This window comes from Neovison vison, chromosome 2 (assembly GCF_020171115.1).
Source record: "Neovison vison isolate M4711 chromosome 2, ASM_NN_V1, whole genome shotgun sequence".
Lineage (NCBI taxonomy): Eukaryota > Metazoa > Chordata > Mammalia > Carnivora > Mustelidae > Neogale > Neogale vison.
This window is the reverse complement of record NC_058092.1, coordinates 12,140,861-12,164,786: the sequence shown is the minus strand read 5'-3', so window position 1 is coordinate 12,164,786 and position 23,926 is coordinate 12,140,861. Positions and strand designations below refer to the sequence as shown.

At 52.7% G+C, this 23,926-nt stretch overlaps 1 protein-coding gene across 1 annotated transcript in view; it reads right to left on the bottom strand.

Moving 5' to 3' along the window:
• The window catches only part of PADI1 (peptidyl arginine deiminase 1), a 38,994-nt gene extending 19,553 nt beyond the window's left edge, over positions 1–19,441 (bottom strand). The window contains exons 1-2 of the mRNA XM_044237269.1: positions 19,350–19,441; positions 458–638 (exon numbers count right to left, since the gene is read on the bottom strand). Of these exons, the coding sequence (XP_044093204.1) occupies positions 458–638; positions 19,350–19,441 (273 nt within the window). The remainder of the gene's footprint in view (positions 1–457; positions 639–19,349) is intronic.
• Positions 19,442–23,926: the final 4,485 nt, after the last annotated feature.

Genomic DNA, 23,926 nt, shown 5'->3' with positions numbered 1-23,926 from the left:
GGTTCCTGGGGATAAGTGATGAGGGGGCTGCCCATGAAAGCAAAGCCTTTCCCTTCCTTGGATATGGGGACAGGGGCACATCTGGGTGGGCACCTGTGTCTCCGTGCATGCGCATATGCGTGTGCCCCGGCTGTTACTCAAGTCCTCCCTGCTACGGGGCGTATTTTGGGGTCTGTGTGTAGGGTGAACACAGGTATTCATGTGAGGGTGCCTATGAACGGGAGGGGCGAGTAGGCAGGCTGTTTTTATGAGCGTATCCATTCGTGCGTGTATGGGTGATGTTGCTGCCATGGGGGGGGCGTGCATGTCTGGGGTGTCTGTGGCATCGAGATGTGCTGCGCGGAGGCAGATGTCTAAGTCTTGTGGGGTTTGGTGGAGTGAGGGTGATGTGTGAATGGGGTTATGCTTGGGTGGGGGGGGGAACACGGCCCCTGACTGTGGAGACGTGGCCTCTTACCTTGAGATCATTTAAGTCCTTACTGGCCGCGTCCACGGATATGGTCACCTCCACACTGACGTCCAGGGGCCAGCGGGACTTGCCTGTGGGCCCCGTCACCCGAGCTGGGTCGTAGACCACGAAGACCTCCACTCCGGGGCTCCCAGAGATGCCGAAGCTCTCGGCCCCCTTGGGCACATCACTGACAGAAAGGAGAGAGGTGAGTTTCCAGGGAGCGCAGGAGAGAGACCACAGCGGGGTAGCGGGCTCAGGTCACCAAGCTATACAAACAGCACCCCCTAAGAGCTGGACTGGGGAGTGGAAGGGGAACTGCCACTGGCCAGGAGACCAGCCCGACTGGGCACCAGGCAGCCTGGGCTCCAACCCAGCTCTGTACTGATACCCATGGGACCCACCCTGGGCAGCTCATCTTGTCCTCTGGCCTCGGTCTCCCCATCTGTAACATGGGGCTTTGCTCTAGTGGCAGGGCCCTTTTGGCGGACCTCCTGTGGAACCCAGGACCTAAGACAGACACAAGAGCAGGACATGGGCCCAAACCATGGCACTTAATACCCCCGCCCAAGAGCGATCCCCGAGGCTCCAGAGAGCAGAGATAGCAAACCCCGGCACAACCTCCCACCCCCACCCCAAAGTTTCCCGTGCCCATACTTCCAAATTCTCCAACCCAAGAGGAAACGCACTGGGTCATCTGCCTCTCACCAACCCCCCCATCACTACCTGATGGCTGGGCAACCTCCTCACTGGTCTCCCTGGACCCACCTGTGCCCCCCTCCAGTCTCTTCCGCACACGGCACACTTAGGCAGATTGTGTATTCCTTTGCCCCAAAGCAGTGGTTCCTGTCACACTCAGTAACAGGTAAAGTCCTCAGAGTGGCTTACAAGGCCCCAGTAATCTGCCCCCTGCCACCTCCCTGACCTCTCCTCCCCACGATGCTCCCCTCACCCACTCTACTCCTGCCACACTCAGCTTCCTGCTGTTCTATGAAGCTGCCAATCTGTCCTAGCTCAGGGTCTTTGCACTGGCTGTTCCCTCGGCATAGAATGCTCTTCCCCAGGTGTCCACAAGGCTCATTCCTTTACCCTCTTCAAGGCTCTGCTTAAATGTCACCTTCTCTCTCTCTCTCTCTAAGTATGGGTTTTTCTCCCCTCCAGTATTTTTTTTAAGATTTTATTTATTTGACAGAGAGAGACAGGGAGAGAGGGAACACAAGCAGGGGGAGTGGGAGAGGGAGAAACTGGCTCCCGCCAAGCATGGACCCCGATGCGGGGCTTGATTCCAGGACCCTGGGATCATGACCTGAACCAAAGGCAGACACTTAATGACTGAGTCATCCAGCTGCCCTTCTCAGTGAACACCCCCATCACTCCATTGAATGCTGCACCTTGCCCCCTTCCTCTACCCCTCTTCCCTATCCCTCTCACTCTGCTCTGACCCTAGGCTCCGCAGGTGGAGCTCATACCCTAGAGGGGTATGCCGGACCGCAGAACTACCTGTCAGTGCTTCTCCCTCCCCTGCATGTCAGGGCTCTCCCCTGCCCTTCCCGGGGACAGAGCCATCAGCCACTAAAGGTCACGTCCACTTATTAGACATCCACCTGACTGCAAAGATCCAGAGCCAGAGGGGTCCTTTAATGTATCCTCCTGCCTCTATCCTTTCCCGGATCCCTGAGAACCCACCCAGATATTAAACCCTCCAGAGAAACCAGACCCCCCCCAACATGGTTACCAGAGCCCATCAAACTGCCTCCCATGACAATGGTGACAGAGATCATGGTTACAACAACCCCAAGTCCTACTCAGCGCTTGGCCCTCTGATGCTCAGCAAGTAGTTTTCACTCCTCACTTCACAGATGTGGCCGGGGTGGAGAAGGGCCCTGGGGCGCTGGAGGCTGCTGGCAAGACCCACCCATGCCAGCCCACACTCGTGGCCCCATGGTACCTTCAGGAAGCCCCATCCTGCATGCCCTCTGTCATTCTCTAATCAGTTACCATAGAAACCCAAGTACCCCAGACACTCGTCCTCTAATCGGACCCCATCTCCCATCCGCCCCACTCCCGGACAATCCCACACCCCACCACCTGCGCGGTGGCCTCAGCCACATCCCGGAGTGTGTCCTTGACCTTCATACTGCCTCAGAAACCTGTTTCCCACAGCAGGCAGGGGACCCCCTGCAGCCCTCTCCATGGTGTCCATTCCCCCCTCACTTCCCCTACCCCCAGGCCCAGAGGTGGGCAGGAGTCCCCCTCCTCCTGGTCACTCTGTCACTCTGTCACATCACTGTCACTTTGCCCTCATTCCTGAAGGGGGCCGGCTCCTGCCACCATCTCCAGCGCTGCAGCCCCCTGGGTGATGGGGCGCAGACCCCAGACTTCGTCATTACCAAGAACTACACCCCCCACACACTCCCCTCTCAGCGGTCCAGCGATACCACCTGCCAACCTGCTGGCTCAGTCCTCTAACATGCCAACCCCATTGAGCCCCCAGCTCCGCCGGGACCAGCAACCCCTGAAGTAGAGCCATCTTTATCCCCTCTCTTCAGCTCCGGCCTTCCTGATCTCTCTTCCCTTCACAGGCTCAGAGTCCCTAGCCCACCTCGAGGTCACGCCCTAGCACCTCTCCACTCCTCTGCACACCTTCCCCTCCATCAGACCCTCTAAGCACCGCCCCAGCCTCCAGGAAGTCCCTCCCTCCCCACTCTGCAGGTGCACCTCCCCACCCCACCCCCACCAGCTGACCATGTTCCACCCAGATTCATTGCCACTGCCCACAGCCTGACAACATTTCTAGGGGCTAGAGAGCCCAGAAGGGAGGGGATAGTGTATCTGGCCCTTTGTGGCTCCATCTCCTGGGCACTGGGGACAGGTCTTTGGTCTAAAGAAGAGCTCCAACTCGGTGTCCTGGCTCCAGGCTTTGGGGTCTGGGCTGTGCGTTCTGATGGCCAAGAGGAACTGGTGTGCAGCATCAGAATGAACCAGGGACAGGACTGGGCAGCCCTGAATTTCTGCCTCTGTTTCTTGCCTATGGCCCATCAGACTGAAGTAGAGAGGTGGCAGGAGGTGACAGCTCGGACACCCGCACCTTTGTCTCTTCCACTCCTTTCCTTTACAGGAGAATACCTCAGGAGTTGGCATGCTGGCTGCCCAGTCCTGTCTCCCCATTGTCCCTGTAACCTGTCACCAGTCAGGCTCTCCTCCCTGCCATGCCACTGAAGCTGCTCGGGTGCCAAATCCAGAGAGAGGTCCCTTCTCTTCTTCCTCTAGAGAGCCGCCAGGGGCATCTGACCCAGATGATCGGCTATCCTCCCTCAAACACTTTCCGCTTGGCTTCTGGGGCACACGGCTCTCCTCTCCTCCACCTGACTTCTCCTTCGCTGCTCTGTCCTCCTAACTGAAGCGTACCCCAGGCAGCAGCGGGCTGCCCCCCAAACCACCAGCAGCTCAAGTACACTGTATGTTACTCTTCTTTATAAAATTACTCGGAAATCCCATAAATCCCTTCGATTCTTACAGAATGCCTCTCAAAACCACAGCCCAACCATGCTGGCCATTCAACCACAACTCCGCAAACGCAGTTGCCTCCCAACCTGCTCTTTCTTTCCCCAATAAATTCATTGTCATGAAATTTGATATGCGACATAAATGCAGATGAATATTTTATTTGCGTTCAAGAATAAAATGAAGGCGAAGCCGTGGAGATAAGCCTCACTCCATCGTGATATGAACAACCTCTTTGCTGAGCCAGTGAATGCCAAACACCTCCCTCCTTCTTGTGCTAATCACAATGTAACACGCTTTTAAATTTAACCTGCGTTAATACCCTTTTCTTCATCAGTAAAGCTGTTAAGTGGAGGTCGGATTTGTAGACTTTGCCAATTTCCATGGCCTAGAGACTTCCACCAATGGCCAATATCAAGTTTCCAATGCAACATCCTTGAACTCAAGAGTTGCAAAGAAATGCACAATGGCACCCTCTACCTCACTATTTCTACCAGATAGAGGTAAATGATCACAGAGCATAGATCTTGGTAGAGTATAACAAAATAGTAAGGAAATGGAGATAATTTTGATTATCACCTTTGTTTTAAATATAATTTATTTACTTGTAAGCATATAGAATTTAATTTTAAATACTGTCATGGAGGAATACCTGGGTGATGCAGACAGCTGAGTGACCAACTCTTGGTTTTGGTTCAGGTCATGATCTCAAGATCATGAGATTGAGCCCTCCATAGGGCTCCACACTCAGTGTGGAGTCTGCATGAGACTCTCTCCCCCTTTCCCCCATCCCCTTACATGTGTGTGCGCACATGTGTGTGCTCTCTCTCTCTCTTCTTTCTCTCAAAAATAAATGAATGAATATTTTTTAAAGATTTTATTTATTTATTTGACAGACAGAGATCACTAGTAGGCAGAGAGGCAGGCAGAGAGAGAGAGAGAGGAGGAAGCAGGCTCCCTGCTAAGCAGAGAGCCCAATGCGGGGCTCGATCCCAGGACCCTGGGATTATGACCTGAGCCAAAGGCAGAGGCTTTAACCCACTGAGCCACACAGGGGCCCCAGTGAATGAATATTTTTTAAAATTAAAAAAAAAATAAATACTATTATGGCTGTGTTTGCCAACAGGCTCATAAACTTCCTAAAAAATGGACAATCAGGTCCTCTTGGAGAAGGACCCTCCTGTACTGCTAAAAATAGGTACTATTCCCCTCTCTCCCAGCCTTCTCCAGAGGAATTCACAGCCTTTAACCAAGTGACTGTACACTGGGGAAAAGGAAATGATCAGACTTTTCCAGCTTTATTGGACACTGGCTCTGAACTGAGGCTAATTCCAGGAGATGCACATGTCATGGCCACCTGCCAGTCAGAGTAGAGGTTTTCAGTGGTCAGGTGGCCAGTGGGTTTAGCTCAGGTCTAGCTCCCATTCTGTGATTTTTTTCCCCCTCCATTCCAGAATGCATAGTTGGAACAGAACTCAGCAACCGGCAGGGTCACCTCATAGGTACTCCTGTGAGGTTGTCCCAGTTGGCTCCCGCCCACCTGGCCCCAGGGCTTAGTGCTCAGTCCTATTGTCTGGTGACATTCACCACCTTGATGATCTCCACCTGCCATGATGATATGCATAGAACCCCTACTTTTCATCTTCAGACCCTTATAGCTAATTGCTTTTTGAACATCTCCCTTGGATGTCTAACAGGCACTTTAAATGTAACATGTCCATATAGAATCATAAAGGAAACAATCCAACAAGAAGACATAACAATTGTAAATATTTATGCACCCAAATACATAAAGCAGCTAATAACAAACATATAGGAAGTAATTGATAGTAATACAATGATTGTAGGGAACTTTAACAACCCAATTATATCAATGGATAGATCATCCAAACAGAAAATCAACAAGGCAACAGTGGCTTTGAACGACACACTGGACCAGATGGAAATAACAGATATATTCAACATTCCACCCTAAGACAGCAGACTATATGTTCTTTTCAAGTGCACACAGAACATTCTCCAGAAGAGATCACATATTAGGCCACAAAACAAGTCTCAACAAATTCAAAAATACTGAAGTCATACCATGCATCTTTTCTGATTATAACACTATGAAATTGGAATTCAACCACAAGAAAAAATCTGGAAAGTACACAAATACATGGAAGTTAAATAACATGCTACTCTAAACAATGAATGTTTCAATTAATGAAACAAGATCAAAGAGGAAATTTAAAAGTACATGGAGACAAATGAAAATAAAATGGTCCAAAATCTTTGGATAGCAGCAAAAGCTATTCTAATAGGGCAGTTTATGCCAATACAGTCCTAGCACAAGAAAAAAGAAAATCTCAAACAACCTAATCTTACATCTAAAGAAGCTAGAAAAAGAACAACAAACAAAACTCAAAACCAGTATAAGGAAGGAAATGATAAAGATCAGCACAGAAATAAATGAAATAAAAACAAACAACCAGGGGCGCCTGGGTGGCTCAGTGGGTTAAAGCCTCTGCCTTCAGCTCAGGTCATGATCCCAGAGTCCTGGGATTGAGCCCCGCATAGGACTTTCTGCTCAGCAGCGAGCCTGCTTCCTCCTCTCTCTGCCTGCCTCTCTGCCTACTTGTGATCTCTGTCTGTTAAATAAATAAATAAATCTTTAAAGAACAAACAAACAAACAAAAAACAAATAGAACAGATCAATGAAACCAGGAGCTGGTTCTTTAAAAAGATCAACAAAATTGATATACCTCTAACCAGACTCCGAGAGAGAGAGAGAGAGAGAGAGAGAGAAAGAGAGGATGCAAATAAACAAAATCAGAAATGAAAGAGGAGAAACAACAACAGACCCAACAGAAATACAAAGGGTTGTAAGAGAATAATATGAAAAATTACATGCCAACAAACTGGGCAACCTAGAAGAAATGGATAAATTCCCAGAAACATATACCTACCAAAAGTGAATCAGAAAGAAATAGAAAACTTGAACAGACTGATTACCAGCAATAAAATTGAATCAGTAATCAAAAAACTCCCAACAAAGAAAAGTCCAGGACCAGATGATTTCACAGGTGAATTCTACCAAATGTTAAAAGAAGAGTTAATACCTATTCTTCTCAAACTGTTCCAAAAAACAGAAGAGGAAAGCTTCCAAATTCATTCTATGAGGGCAGCATGACCATGATATCAAAACCAGATAAAGACACTAAAAAGAGATAGATAGATAGAGAGAGAACTACAGGTCAATAGCTCTCATAAACACAGATACAAAAATCCTCAACAAAATATTAGCAAACTGAATCTAACAATCTATTTTTAAAAAAAAATCATGTACTGCGATCAAGAGGCATTCCTGGGATATTATTCCTGGGATACAAGGATGGTTTAATATTCACAAATCAATCATCATGATATATCACATCAACAAGAGGAAGGATTAAACCATATGATCGTTTCAGTAGATGCAGAAAAAGCATTCAACAAAGTACAACATTCCTTTATGATAAAAATCCTCAACAAAGTAGGTTCAGAGGGAACACAAACACACCTCAACATAATAAAGGCCTTAAATAAAAACAACACATCATATTCAATGGTAAAAAAACTGAGAGCTCTTCCCCTAAGAACAGGAACAAGATACAGATGTCCACTTTCGTGATTTTATTCAACATAGTCCTGGAAGTCACAGCCACAGCAATCAGACAAGAAAAAGAAGTAAAAGGCATCCAAATTGGTAAGGAAGAAATAAAACTCTCACTATTTGCAGATCACATGATACTATATATAGAAAACCCTAAAGAAACTACTAGAACTGATATGTGAATTCAGTATCACAGGAAAAGAATTGTATCCCAGGATACAAAATCAATGTACAGAAATCTGTTGCAGTTCTATGTACCAAAAGAAAGAAAAATTAAGAAAATAATCCCATTTACAATTGTACCATAAATAATAAAATATCGAGGAATAAACTTAACCAAGGTGGTGAAAGACTTGTATGCTGAAAACTATAAAACATGAAAGAAATCGAAAATGACACAAACATAAAGATGTTCCATGCTCATGGATTAGAACAACAAATATTGTTAAAATGTCCATACTACCCAAAGCAGTCTACAGATTTAATGCAAACTCTATCAAATACCAACAACATTTTTCACAGAACTATAACAAAGAATCCTAAAATTTGTATGGACTACAACAGATCCTGAAAAGCCAAAGCAATCTTGAAAAAAAAGAACAAAACTGGAGATATCGTAATTTCAGATATCAGGATATGCTACCAACCTATAGTAATCAAAACAGTATGCTCCTCACTCAAAAATAGATACATTGACCAATGGAAAAGAGTAGAGAACACAGGAATAAACCCACAATTATACAGTCAATTAATCTTCAACAAAGGAGGCAAGAATATCCATTGTGAAAAAGACAGTCTCTTCAACAAATGGTATTGGGAAAATGGGATAGCTACATGTAAAAGAATGAAACCGGACTACTTTTACCATATACAAAAATAAACTCAAAATGAATTAAGAACCTAAATATGAGACCTGAAACCATAAAAAGATCCCACAATTAGGTCCATAATTCATTTTGAGAGTATAGGCAGTAATCTCTCTGACATCCACTGTAGCAACATTTTTCTAGATATGTCTCTTGAGGCAAGGGAAACAGAAGCAAAAGTGAATTATGGGGACTACATCAAAATAGCGTCTGCACAGTGAAGGAACCAATCAACAGAACTAGGCAACCTACGGGATGGGAGAAGATATTTGCAAGTGACAAGTCCAATAAAGGGTTAATATCCAAAATATATAAAGAACAGATACAACTCAAACCTCACAAAAAACAAATTTTAAAAAATGGGAAGAAGACATGAACAGACATCTCTCCAAAGAAGACATCCAAATGGCCAACAGACACATGAAAAGGTGTTCAACATCACTCATCATCAGGGAAATGCAAATCAGAACCACAATGAGACATCACCTCACACCTGTCAGAATGGCTAAAACCCAAAACCCAAGAAACAACAAGTGTCAGAGAGGATGTAGAGAAAAAGGAATCTTCACGCACTGTTGGTGGGAATGCAAACTGGTGCAGCCACTCTGGAAAACAGTACAGAGGGTCCTCAAAAAATTAACAGTAGAACTACCCTATAATCCAATAATTCCCCTACTGAGTGTTTACCCAAGCCACACAAAAACACTAATTTGAAAAGATATATGCATCTCTAAGTTTACTGCAGCTTACCGACAACAGCCAAATTATGGAAGCAGCCCAAGTGTCCATTGATAGACAAATGGATAAAAAAGATATGTTTTATATATATAACATATAAAAAGATATGTTTTATATATATATATATACACACACACACTAATGAGTACACTTCCATGATGAGCACTGGTTAATATATAGAATTCTTGAATCACTATATTGTGTACCTGAAACCAGTGTAACACTGTATGTTAACTATACTGGAATAATTTTTTTAAAAGAAGTTCTACTCTAAAAGCAATAATGTAAATAAATAAATTTATAGTGTCCAAAATCAAACTCCTACCTCCCCACCCCTTCCTAGACCTGCCCAAGACCTTCTCCTGCCTCTCCATCCTCAGGTTCACCCTGGGGTCCTCTCCCTCCCTTGCACCCAGAGCCCAGCAAACCCTAAGGACTCCACCTTCATGTCATGCCCGGGGCAGACACTCTCACCTTGCCAATAGTTAACACCCCAGAGCAGATCACCAATCACTTTCACATGAATTTTTACAACAAGCTGGTCTCCTGCCTCCTCTCCTGTTGCCCTCAGTCTGTTCTGGACCTAACTGCAAAAGCGTCCTCTTTATTTAAACAAAAAACAAAACCCTCTGGTGTCCCTCCTGCTTGTAACCCTTCCACAGAGTCAAACTGGCTTCCAGACCATGTGGCTTCCCTTTCCCCCTTTTCCCAGACTCAGCTCCTTGCTCTCCCTCTAGCACGCTCATCTCACTCCTACCTCAGGCCCTTTGCACCTGAAGTTCTTGCTCAGGATGTTCAGCTCACAGATATCTGCTGGGTCCTTACCCCTCATTTCCTTCTTAGAAAAGTCTTCCCTGCCCAATTCAGGACAGTGTGATAAGAAGACACCATGAACACCACACTCTCTTACCCCATGAGCCAGCTTCATTTCACCTGACATATTCTGCTTATTTTGACATATTTGCTTATTGCCTATCCCCCCTGTTTCTCCCTCTAGAATGCAGGCATTTTTTCCACTTTACTCTCTAAACCTACTGTCATCTGAGTGCCCAGCTCAGTGTCTGGCACAGACCAGGAGGACAGTAAACCTTTGTGTTATGGATGAGGACAGGGAAACCCAGAAACCCAGGACTGCCCAGCTGGCAGGTGGCCCTGCTGGACTTGAATCCAACCTGCCCAGCCCCAGAGTCTTTCCCCACACATCCCAAAAGCAAGCAGGCACGAGCCCCAGCTGGTGGCAGAAAGGTTCCCAGCTCCTGGGAGACACCTGCCCTGCCCCAGCCAGGGACTGCCATCACCAGACACAGCCCTTTCAAGGAGAGTGGGGTTCTATGAAGCCAATCCCCAGCTTTGGGCAGAAGTTGACATTTCCAAGTCACAGCCCTGGCATGCAACTCCCTATTCGGGGTAAGAAATAATAGGAACAGTAATAACAACGACGGTGGTAAAAGAAGAGGGGGGAAGAGCAGGAACAGAGGCTCTGGGGCTGTCCAGCCCTTCCAAGCCCAGCGCTGCTGCCTCTGGGGTGCTGGGAGTCCGCTCCCGGCTTCTACCTGGCAGGTGCCAGGACAGTCCCTCCAAGGCCGGGCCTCAGGGAGAGGGGATGATGTGCAGGAGGACCACAATGGGCCGGGCTGACCCCCCGGGCCGCTGCCTCCATCCTCTGCTGGTCTCTCCTGCCCTCTGGCCCCCACTGCCTTCCCTGTTCCATCATGCCAACCCAGGTGGTTTCCCTTGGGCTGCCTCTCGGGGTAGAAAAGGTGCAAAAGAGCCAAGGCTCTCCCAAGCAGGAGCTTTGCAGACTGGGAGGGAGAGGAAGGGGGCCGCTGCTTCCCACTGGTGCCCACGCTTGGCAGGTTATGCCCAATAGGCCCTCACCATCTCAGAGCCTCCTTCGCTTGGTGTCCTCCCCTGGACCGTGCCCAGGCCTCGAAGAGGGGGTCCACCCCGTCATCTCTCAAGGTCCCGGATCTGTGGCTGGGGCCGTGGATGAAGGGCTGGGGGTGTAACCAGCAGGGGTAGGAGGTTGAGGGCAGCTCGGTTGGAGCCTCCAGCTGACCCCTGCTGGCCGGCAGCCCTGCGGCGGAGTCTCACAGAGCAACCCCCAGACCCAACCCAGACGCACAGGCAAATAAAATAACAGACTTGAAATCACCCGTCAGATGAGAGGGTGTAAGTCATTACCACACGTGTCAGCATTGTGTCTTTATCATCGTGTCCATGCTGATGCCAATGAGCTAGGGCCCTTCTCCCACCTCTGCAGGGGTGCGGGGTGAGGAAGGGGATGGGCGAGAAGAAATCTGTATGCTTGAAGACCCACTTCAGATGCCATCTCTCTGCGGACAGAAGTGTGGGTTCTGTGCAGAGTGTGGGCCCAAACCCGGTCGCTCACCTGCTCTGAGCCTCTGTTTTCCTCCTCTTGGAAATGGGTATAATCCAAAGAGCTACTTCCTAGGGCTGTGCGGGGGGTGGGGGAGGATTCCAGGAGATGATGATTTAAAGTGCTTGGCATACAGTAGGTGCTTAAAAGGCATTAGGTGCCGCTGCCACTATTACTATCACTCAGCCCAGAGCCCCCCAAATAGCCCAGCCCATAAGGGCCAGCTTCCTGTGACCTTTCCCCGCAGAAGGACAGCGTGTTCCGCGGGTAACAGTGGGGAGGAAGACACTGGGGTGGCTTTTCCCAGCACCTACCATGTGCCAGGTACCTGCTCAGGTTTTGACACCCATGATGTCATCTGCACTCACAGCTACCCTCACAGGTATGTGTTGCTGTCCTCATCTAGCCCATGAAGAAATCTCAGAAAGGTTAAGTAACTTTCTTGGGGTCACACAGCTGGCAAAGGGAGGAGGGAGCAGCAGGTTTATCTCCCATCATATGCTGTACTGATTGACATGAAAATGAACGTGTGTTCCCTGAGCACGCCCCCAGGGGGATTGGAAGGGTGAGTTAGTTGGGGAAGACGTAGGAAGGAAAAAGGGAAAATGGAACTTTGCAACACAAGCTCCTAAACATGATTCCTTGGGACTGGGGGGGAGGGCGTTGGCATGGAACCCAAGGCAGTGTGTGGGGTACCGAGTCAGGAAAGCCATGTCCCCTCTTCCCCACACAAGCACCTGAACTTCGCAGGAGTGAGGCTGGTGCAGGCCAAGAGGACAGTGCCCATGACCTCCTGGCTCCTGCTTCCCCCAAAACAGTAAGTCTGTTGAGTATCTGCCCAGGCCCTGGGTCAGAGAAAGGTCTCAGAGATCATCTTGGCCTGCCTCCAGCCCATCACAGGGCTCTGTGCTTGAACACTTCCTCGGCCAGACAGCTCACTACCACACATCCCTTTGTGCTTTGACAGCTCAGGTAATTAGAAAGCTTTTCCTTTTGCTCAGCTGCACCTTCCCAGAAGCTTCCTCCTACTGGGGTTCAGCAGGCCACACCTTACCCCAACTACTCAGAAACTTACCACTGGTCTCTAAGGAGAGGAGAAACACAACAGTCCTGGAGAAGTCCCTCCCGTGCCCTTCATCATAGCTGCTGCTTGGATGTCACCAGCCCCCCAGAGGATAGAGTTGAGCCCAGCCTAGGGCCTGGGCAAGGAGGGCAGAATGGTCCTGACCTAGCCTCCAGCTGGCTGGGTGGGGATGGGGGCATGGTGGCAAAGGACAAGCATGCTCCGGAGGATTGCTCAGGGCACCGTGCTGGGGAGAGGCAAAGGCAGAATAATGCAGAATTGGATGGAAAGGCCGAGGAACGAGCCAGCGAGCAGCTCTCGAGCAAATGGGGCCAACCATGCCTACAGCCGCCCTCACACCTGGCCAGACACCTGCCCCCTGGCTGCCCCCAAGGTGCCACCTTCCAGCCACAGCCACAAGAAATGACATAGCACCAGCCAGCAGGACCCAGTAAGTCCTCTCTGGTATAGCCAGCCCCGTGGATGCTTCAGCTGGGTGCTAAGACCTAACATAGCCGATGGTCCCAGAGAGCTGGGCAGCCCCTCCAGGCTCCAGTCCTAAAGGACAGCAGCTGCCCAGGGGCCCAGGAAGCTCCCAGTTAGTGCTGCTGGCTGCCCTGCCTCAACAAGCATTCCCTGGGCACCACACCGGGCATGGGGAGGGCAGGGGTGAGTCACCCCGGCCCTGCCCTCATGGGTCCACACGGGGCAGGTACACCATGGTCTGCACCACACTGCTATTCCATTCTAATACCATCCCCCTTGACCTCTGCCTGCTGAGCAGGGAAGTCAGGATTCCTCTCCCCATTTTATAGAAGACATTAAAATTCAAAGGGAGATCACACATAGGGACACAGTGGCAGAGCCAGGATTTGCCCCCACTTGGGGCAGACTCCAAAGTTCAGCCTCTACCTTCGATCTCACTCCTCCCCTTGAACTGACGAGCAACACAGAAGATTCCCAGACCTCGAGGTGTTTGGGGGTTGAACTCATGGCATTTGGGATGAGGTAGACCTGAGCTCAAATCTCAGCTCCTGTGGGAGTTGGGGCAAGTGTCTCAACCTCTCTGGGTCTCCATGTCTTTGTCTGCAAAATATGGACCAGAGTTGTCCACACCTTGTGGGGTTGTTGGGACACTTCATTGAGCTAAGGCCGTGAGCCCTTGCTACACTGCCACCCCCTGTCATTATGGTCACAAAGGACATGGAGAGAGAGCAGATCCTGGAGAGAAGGCTGGTAGATAAGAGGATCCTTGTACCTCCCTTCCCTACCCAACTTGACCAAAAATGTGGGTGATTAACATCCACATCCTGAAGTTCCTTTTGCTCCCGGACGAAGACCAGAGTCCCTCACCGGCGGGTACAGGCTGTATCACCTCCCAGTGCCAAGCCTGGCAGGGACCTGGACACAAGGTAGGTTTCAGTAGGATCTGTTAAATGCCCTCCATTGGGCAAAGGCCCCAGAAGGTCCCCCAACTTCCCCACCCCAGTGAGGCTTTCTCCTCGGACCTCCCTGGGTGCTGGCTGTGGCTGGCCCCTTGCAGACCCCACATCACAGGCAGACACTTTCTCCTAAATCTAGAAGGGTGCAGGGTGTGGCTGTGTTCTCTCTTTCCTTCCTTCCCCGTGATAACAATCATGGGTAACTTATGCCCTGACATTGCTCAGGGAGGGGCACACCCAGGACCTGGAAGGAGGGGCCAGGCCCGGGCCGCCTCCTTTCAAGCAGACCCCTGCCTTCCTGGGAGTGCGGGCTGGAGAGGAGAGGACAGGGCTCTCAGCCGAAGGCGCCCCCAGCAGAGCCACATGGGCGCTGGGGACCAGAACCTCCCCCCCTCCCCTCCCTGAGAGAAGCCAAGAGCTATGGATGGGAAGTCACAGGTGAGTCACTTCTTCCCTCTCACCCACGGGCTCCCCGACTGCAGAAAGAAAAGCATGCCTGTGCGTACACATTTCATGCGAGATGAAATTCCTCATCTGTAAAATGGGGGCCAAAGCCACAGGTAGGAACAACAAGCAACGTCATCCCCGCCGTGCAGGGGCGGAGCAGGCGAGGCTAAGAGATGGGCCCAAGGTCACACGCCTGCAAGTATGTGCCTGACCCCCCCGCCAGAGGTCACAACTCCGGCGCAGTCAGTGCACTGACTCTCGGGTGGCCGCAGCCCCACCGTGAGGGACCCAGTGAGGATGGTGGCCGGCCTTCCATCCCAGGTGAGGAACTTGAGCCCAGCCACCTCGGCTCGGCTCGGCTCAGACCACACAGCTGTACCCACTGCCGGGTCCGACTGTGGAGTTTTCAACCCTGCCTTAGCCTACCTCTCCCAGCACAGTGCCTGTGACCCAGGTGGGGGTAGGCGGGGTCGTAAATTGTGACTGGAGCACTTTAAGGGCTTCAAGTGGCCTTGGGTTCCAATGCAGGGTGACTGGCTTCTCTGGAGCATTTGGAGGGCCAAACACCGCTCTGCACCTCCTGTGAGGGCAGGACCCTGACAAGAGCCAGTGCGTCCCAGCTCCCTCGGCCCTGGCCCCGAGAGCCGGGCGCCCACACACGGTCTCGATGGCACCTGTCCGGTCCCACAGCTGAGGCCCACGTCCCGGGCTCCCCGGTAGCTGACGTCCTCAGCTGGTTGGGGATTTGCCAGCTCCTTCTAGCCCCACATACCACCCACAACATCTTCGAGCCTCAGGACCCCTTGGCAGAGCTAAACAGCTGCTTAGCAGCCCCCAAAAAGGGAGTAGAACCTTCTCTGGACCGAGCAAAGCTGAGAACATGTGACACAGAGAGCATTTTGGGTTCGGGAGGAATCTACCTCACCTGGGAGCGACCCTCCCATTCCTGGTGTCTCAAGTGTTCTCTCGGGGTCCCTAGAGGGTGGGCCCACCGATCGAGGAAGGGCAGGGACTGGGAGGAGACAGGACTGCGGGGGTCGGCAGTGATGGAAGCTGGAAGGGAAACCAACCGGGAAATGATGGGAGGGGCAGGGAGGGGAGGACAGAGAGACCGACGGGGAGGGGCCCATGGTCTTAAATGGCAGGTGGCCAGGGGGACCAGGGAGGCAGGGACACCTGAAGGATTAAACAGTGACCGACCTCAGAGGTCTGCCCCGATGCCAACATTTTCCATCCCAAGAACACACAGCGCATGTTCCATGTCCGGACCCCGCGGAGGGCAGGGAGGACCCCGGCCCCAGAGTCTCCAGGCACCTCACGTTCAAGCTACAACATTACTTCTAACAAAGGAATGCGGTGCGGTCCGGGATGGAGCCAGGAAGAGAGACGGTCCTCACCCAACTTTCCAACCCTGGTCCAGCCCGGCTCTCCGAGTCTGTCCGTCATTACGAATTAGTGTCTACGGCAATCCGGTAATGACCCCGTGAGCCGCACAATTATACCTCACTGTACTTCTGCGCACGTTAAAAGCATCAATTTACTCAATGTAAACATTAAGAATATATATACCACAGGTTTTATAACTCTGTTTTGGCATTTTCATTTTTTGAAATACACAGAACTCCAGGAAAAAGCAGCAGCCTGGGGCCTCTCTCCAGCTCCTTGGAGAGGCCCCCCCCCGACCCGGAGTCCCTCTTTCCTGGGCACCTCGAATGTTACCCATCTGTTCTGAAGAGTCTATTTTGCTCTGAAGCTTTTGCAGGGCTGGGGGAGGCTTTGGAGAGATCCAGGAGGCTGTCTCTTCCCCCTCCCCCCACAGCCAGCTTCTCCGGGCCAGAGAGTAAACATTCATTACAGCCTCCAGCCTAGGGCTCTCATTCTGGCCTCTGGGCGGACAAGGAGGGCCAGACCGCACCACGGATGGACTCCCCACACTCCCCACCCTCCCCTTTTTTGGCATGTGTCCTCTGGGGGCCACCTCCAAGGATGGACAGGGACAACCAGGGGGTGGGGAGTGGGGGGTGGGGAGCAAGTCTGCTGGGGCGATGGTTCAGGGTGGGGAGCTAGTCCTTTGGAGTGGGGGGTTTCTATAGCACATCCTGAGAGGGTTTCAAGGGTTCCTTGGGCTGGGGCACACAATTACCCCAAAGACAAATATTTCTCTACAAGGTCCACACAGCACCTGGGAACTCATCACCCCGCATTTCCACCTCCATTGGCTCTCCTGGGAGGCTTAGCCTCCTGGCAGCTCAGGTGATGGGCAAACGTCTTCTTTGGGGTTGGGGGGGCTTTCCCCTTCAATCGGCAAGGCTAAGTAGAAACCTGCTGCCTGGCCTCAGCTGGAGCAGGACACCAATGGGCGTGGAGGAGCCCCAAGTTCATCATCCTAGACAGCCCGGGCCCTGGGTGAGCTTCAGGCTCCTCTTCAAACCTTCCCAGGCTGAAAAGGCCATGCCCGCTTCGCTACCTATCTTAGACCAGACGGCCAGACGGCGGGGAATGGGAGGGGAGGTCTTCCTTTCGTCTCCTTTTAAACCAACTTGCTGCAAATAAACTTCCGTTTTCTAACTTAGAGACCCTCAGTATTTACACCCCTGGTCAAGACCAACGCCCAGGATGAAGGCTCCCTAAGGGCTGTTGCGGGGGGGTCTCTCAAAATGCTCACTCAGGGGGCACCTGGGTGGCTCAGTTGGTGAAGTGCTTGACTCTTCATCTCGGCCCAGGTCTTGATCTCACGGTCATGGGCCCGAGCACCACATTCAAAATAAAATAATTAAAAGTGCTTACTTCAGGGCCCCAAGTAGTGCCCCCCTCCTCCCAGAGTCAACCAGAGCGCAGCAGCTGTGGCCAACCCAGGCAGCTTCCTTGTGCTCCACCGCTAGGCCAGGGCCCGAATTTGAGGGTGCTGGGGTGCTTGGTGATCCCAAAGGGGAACCTCCCTCCGTTCCCACCCCACACACAGCCTAACCCGTCCCCTGTTCCTCCCACTCTCGGAGACGTGACAGGAAGAGGGACCGGAGGAGCTGTGAGCAACTCCTCCAGCTTCCAGGGGCCCTAAACACGCAGGGTCTGGTTTATCCCCCCTCCCACTCCATTGTCAGATGAGAACACCAGGGCCCAGAGAAGGACAGCGGCTTGCCCAGGGTCACACAGCCACAAATGGAGCTAGGATGAGAAGCCAAGTCTGTCCAGAATCGGGGCCCTTGACCTCCACGCTGAACTCAAGACAGGACTCAGTTCACTCTGTTGGGGCTCAGTTAAGGAATGAGGCCCAGCAAGGGCCGGTGACTTGGCTGACGCCAGACAGCAAGTCAGCTGCTGAGCTCAGACGAGAACCCATGTCTCCTGGCTCCCAGGAAAATGCTTCCGGCCTTAGTCAGCAGCACTGTGTAGGGCCCAAGTTTCTGAAATGACCTTCCAGAAACAACCACCCCCCAGGATGAGAGCAGAGGTCTGGAATCCGGACAGTGGGGGCCTGCTAGCGATCCCTTCCCTGCCCTTGGTGTTAGAGCTGGGTGGCCAGATAAAGTCAGCGTCCAGCTAAATTTGAATTTCAGCTAAGCACCGGTTTTTAAAAACATAAGTAGATCCCATAGGATATACTAAAAACTATTATTGTTGTTTACCTAAAATGCATACTTAACTGGGCATCCTGTTTTCCCATTTGCTAAGCCGAGGAAATGCTACGTTAAAAGGACAGGAGAAAATGGGATCTCGGCTACCCACCCAGATCCGAGAGAACCAGCCCCATGCCAGGACTCCCAACAGGACTCAGAGCCAAGGTCTGGCCTCCAAGCATCCTGACTCCCCCTCCTCAGCCCTGTCACTGGGGCCCCAAGCCACTCTGAGTGGGGTTCAGAGGGTTTCTGGGACAGAGGCTCACCGGAGGCCAAGCGGGAAGGCAGACCCAGCATTCACAACCAGACTGGGACAGCACAGGAACTGAGACCCAGGAGGCCGTGGGAGCTCAGATTCCACCTTGTGACAGACTCCCCAGCATCTGCAGGGGCTCCAGCTCCCTCTAATCCAGCAGGAGTGGAGTCCCTCAATAGTTCCAGACAGAATGGAGTCCACAGACCGTATCAGAGCTGGAAAGGCCCCCCCGAGACCCCCAAGTCCAGCTCCCTCCATGGCCAGGTGAGGAAACTGAAGCCAGACCAGGTCCCTGGGCCCCCGTCTGGGCACAGCCAGGACAGGTCAGAGACCTGAGCCAACAGGAGAAGCTGATTCTCCTGGGGCCCCTCAGATGTCACCCCTCAGGTGCCCCCATCACCGCCGGCACCGTCATCATCGCGGCAAGCACAAGCCCGGGTCTTATTCTAGGTTCTCGTCCTTTATTAACTCCTTGAATCATCCCTCTGACACTCCCTCCTGATCCCAATCACCCTGGCCCGCCTCCAAGGATCAAGCCGCCACACACCCCACACTTCCACCTCCGACAGAAGGGCTGTTGGCAAGAAAGAGAGAGAAATTCAGGGCGGCCTGGTCCCGCTCCCGTCTTGAGTACCAGTTCATTCTGGCGCCGCACACCAGCGCCTCTCTGATGTCAGAACTCAGAGCCCGGGGCTCACACCTAGAACCCTGAGACCAAAGACCCGACCCCAGGTGCCCAGGAGAGACGGAGCCCCAAGATGGGCCTGATACCCTAGCTCCTCCCTGATACCCAGGCTCTCCATCCAGGCCACCTGCTCCACACTCCGAACGACCGACTACCAGCACCCTCTAGCATGCTCGACGTGTCCAACGGGCACCCGCCCCGTGGCCTCGGGGTCCTCCGGTGCAGCCCAGCCCTCTAGACCCAGACGGGTACCTCTCAGTTCTCACCTGTGAACGTCCACAGACGTCTCAACTCCCACCACACACACGGCGTAGGTGGGTTTCTTGAGGGACAGCCTCACAGATCTCTGCGGGGCCATCCCGTGCCCCGGGCTCCCGGGCTCTGCTCTTCCTATCTCCCCGGCTCCTGTCCTGGGCACCAAGTCGCCAGGAAGGAGCCTGCGTTCTGATGGGTCGGTGCTTTCCTCCTCCCTTTTAATTTCACCCTGTGACCTGATTAGCTGCCTAAACCGAGTCCCCACCTCCTGGCTCCCCGCCCAGCCCTCTCACTCAGGCCTGCCAATCCAGGAGGCCAGGGGAGGAGGCACCCCAGGTCTCTCAGAGAGATGGGAAATGGGGGCTTCCGTCGGGGTCCCCGATGGAGCAGGGCTCAGCTGTCGCCGGAAGCTCCCGGGGACCCTGTCTCTCCTTCCCTAGCTTTGTCTCCAGCCTCAGACCTCGGCGCTTGAACCTTCATGGTCCCAACGTCAGCACTTTCTGAGGGCTGATGACGTGCCGGGTGCAGATCCCGATCTCATGCATCCAAAGCATGGGGCAGTCAGACTCCGGGTTCAAATACCGGCTTGGCCTCTTACAACCTGTGACCTTGGGCAGACGCTCCACCCTCCTGTGGCTTCCTCTCCCAGGAGTGAGTCGGCAGCTGTGCCTGCTCCATCGGACGGATGTGGGGATGCGGGAGCTACGCGTGCGAGGGTTAGCACAGGGCCTGACCCCCAGCATTCGCTGAAAGAGACGCTCACGACTCTTCCCGGTATCCTCGTTTTACAGGGAGGAGACGACCCACCGTCAGTAGGAGGACGGCCACGGCTGACACCCCGGTCCTCCTGACTCACCAAACCACCCCCAGAAGCTGAAACTAGAGCCTTGTACCCCAACTCCAGAGACGGCCAGCCAGTGGGGAGGGCACCTCACAAGGCACTCAGAGCAAGGGGCTGGGGGAGCCTGATTCATCCCTCAAAATCCAATCTTTGCAGCCTTCCTGTTCTCGGGGTGCTCATGGAACCCCGGCCGCTCCCTTGACAAGCGTTCACGGAGCCCTTACTCTGCGGTGGGCACTCCTCTGGGTGATGGGGACGCAGCCAAGAACCAAACAGACCACAGTCCCTGCTCCAACGGCATTGATACTCCGGGAGCCACGGCAAGCTCTGAGACGATGGTGGCTTGGTCCTAGGGGCAACCATGACCGTGGGGAGGAGACATTGGGTTCTGAATGTCTCCTGAGGACAGGGCTGGGAAGGGATGCGGGCAGGCTGGGTGGGTGCAAGAGAAAGAGGGAAGTCGGGGATGACGGGAGTGCTTGGGCCGCAGCAGCTGGAAGGACAGAGCTGTCATCAGAGAGACAGGGAGGGCTAGGGGTGGGCAGGGGGGCCGGGGGCTCCCAGTTAGGAAGTGTCTATAAGGCCCACAAGGACGGTAACGCTTTACAGGCGCCATGCTCCCATCATACTGGGCAAAGAGAAGGAGGCGGAGGGGAGTTTCCTCCAGAGGCACTGGACCCCCCCTTGGCCACAGGGTCCTCTTGCTCCCGGGCAGCTACTGCAGGGGCGGAATAAGGACGCACAGCCAGGACTGGCGCCGTCCACAGGTCTGGGGTGGGAGGATGCCAAAGAGAGAAACGGAGCAGCACCCTCACCTGGGGAGCTGCCAGTCTGACCAGGCAGGAGGGGGACACAGTCCCTGCTCCGGGAACCCCCTGTCCAAGGAGGAAGACGGGAAACATAAAAATCATATAAGCATTTATGTGGTTATTTTTCACTTTGAAGGTCTTCCTGAAATGTCTTTCTTAGGGCCAACACGTCCGACGGCGAATGTTCCCCATCTACAAAGTTCTTTACACCCAATGGCACCGATGCAAAGTCTAGGTTTACCTCCATGGACACAGAGCCTAGCAACACAACACCCAAGGGGTTTCCACTCCCACTAAGCAGAACCCGAGCCATTTTGTTCATACGTAATATAAAGCAGAGTGGGAAAAGCGGGCTCCCAGAGAGCACATGGGAATATTCCTGTTAAAGGAAGATGGACGGATGGATGGATGGATGGACGGACGGACGGACAGACATGAAAGAGGGAGGAAGGGAAGAAGGCAGGTTGGTGCATGAAGAGCTGTCTGCAAAAATATGGGTGATGATGGTGACAATGACAGACAGTGTCTGCTAGCAGACACCTGTTGGCCTCTGACCACGTGCTGGGCGCTGTCCTCACCCCCTTCCGTGTCATCACCCACCTAATCCTCGCCACATATTAGGTGGCAGGTAACAGCTAAGCCAGGAACCCAAGTTCAAACAGACCACAGCCTGGGTATACAGGACGTGCCTTTTGCGGGTTGTGGGTGGGGCAGGGGCCTTGGGCAGGTCACAGCCCCTTAAGGGAAATGTTCTCAGAGCCGGAGGAAAGAGGGAGGGAGTAGCAGAGAGTGGGCGCAGAGACTGAGAGGAACACCCGTGCATCCCCATTTCACAAAGAAAGTGAGGCGCGGAGAAGCTAAGGGACCCTCTCAAGATCTGACCCTGGCCAGTGGTCGAGGCAGGATTTGAACCCAGGCCATCGGACCCTGGATTGGCTCTGAATTGTTGACTGGATCCTTGGGACATAGAATATCAGGGTTCTTATGTTTTGTTTCATTTTGTTTCATTTTACTTTCTTCCTTATGCTTTTGTATATTGTTTGAAAATTTTGGTAAGCTGATGTTTTTACTTTTAGAGAAAAAAAATGAAGTCTGTCTTTAAGAAAAAATGAGGAGACGGGCCCCCCGGGTGGCTCAGTCGGTTAAGCATCTGCCTTCAGCTCAGGTCATGATCCCAGGTCCTGGGATCGAGTCCCTCGTCGGGCTCCCTGCTCGGCTGGGAGTCTGCTTCTCGCTCTCCGTCTCTGTGTGCCTGCGTGCTCGCTCCCTTTTAAATAAATGAATCTTGAAAAGAAGGAAGGAAGGAAGGAAAAATAAGTTTCCTGCTCTTGGCTTCCCTGCCCCCCTCCTGCTTTCCTCTGGCTCTAAGAACATGTCCCTTCAGACACCATGACCTGCCCAGGTTCCTGCCCTGCCCACAACCCACAAAAGGCACATGCTGTACACCCATGCTGTCATCTATTTGAACTTGGAACATCAGGCCTGATTGGTCAAATTTGGGAGGAGCAGGGGTAGGGGAGCTGAATGACATCACTGCCCCCCTCCCCTCTGGCAAGAACCTTCAGCGGGGAGGACGTGCCTGGATTAGCCTCAAACACAGCCCCTTGCAGTGGGAGAGGCCTGCCAGCTGCTGGGTGACCGTGGGACCCTTGCATGACTCCAGGATGCCCCCGGGCCGGGGGCACGGCAGCAGAGAGGATGTCCGCTGCTGGCGCGACCATGTCCAGGGACTCATTTTCCCCATTTTCCAACGGTCGTTTTGAGCTCCTGCCATGCACCAGACATTATTCTTGGTGCTGGTGATACAGTGGTGAATAAGACCAAGTCCCCGCCCTCATGGGACATACAGAGTAGCAAGAGAGACAGGGAAGACACAGCAGGACAGACACTGGGGCGTCAGGAAGTGCTGAGACCCAGCGAAGCAGCTTAGAGGGGCGGAGGGGTGGGGTGCCGTTGGGGTCGGCTGATTGGGGAAGGCTCACTGGGGAAATGATGTTGGAGCACAGCTCTGAAGGGCAGACCTCAGGGACCTGGGACCCCGTGAACCCAGGAGCCCCCACGTCCCATTTCCCCATTCACCAGACAGGGCTCTGGAGCCAGCGCCGAGCATCCAGACCGAGATGCCTTCAGAGGCTGGGTAGATAATAAATGTGGGAAGCCGCCAGCTGTAGCACCCAGGGAGGGGTGCCAACTGTGGCAAAGGGAGTAACACAGGTAACACAGTTGCTTTGCCTAATGCATTAAAATTCAATATTTCTTAAAAACAGAATACTGTAGGTCAAGCCCGTAGTGTCAGCAGATCTGGCCCTTGGGCCACTGTTTGAGACCCCAACTCGGACTATTTAAAAACTGGTGGATAAGGGTGGGGGAAGGAATCCCTCCAGTTGGGGAAGTCATTTGATGCCGAGGAGGGTAAACTACCTGGGCCCAGGGAAGCCTTGGTTGGCACGATCAGACAAGGAATCTGCCGCCTCCAGCCTTGCGAGCCGTCAGAATGGGTTCTGGGTTGTTTGATTGCGGACATCAGCTGTGGGCTCCTCTCCTCCGGGGGAGGGGTCCTCTTCAGCCACCATGTGCCGCCTGTGCCTGAGCTTGCGTAGGATGGCCGCGGGGGTGGGGGCAGCAGAGCCCAGCTCTCTGGAGCCCCAGATGTGGCCTTTCTCCACTTCCAGCGCCCCCCCCCCCCCCGCCGAGCACCACAGGCTCAGCTCCTCCTGCCTCCCACGATCTTCCCATTTCCACCTGGAAAAGCCCCTAGAGTCCCTTAATTTTCCAGTCGGGGAAACCAGGGCTCCAAGAAGAGCTTTGACATACACAAGACAACGCAGCAGAGTCACGGGAAGCCAAGTCCGGGTCCCAGGTTCTCAGTCATTCACTGGAGACGACGTGCCCTGGGTGTTCTGTGTACAGGTGCTGCTCTGAGCATCGGAGGGCTCAC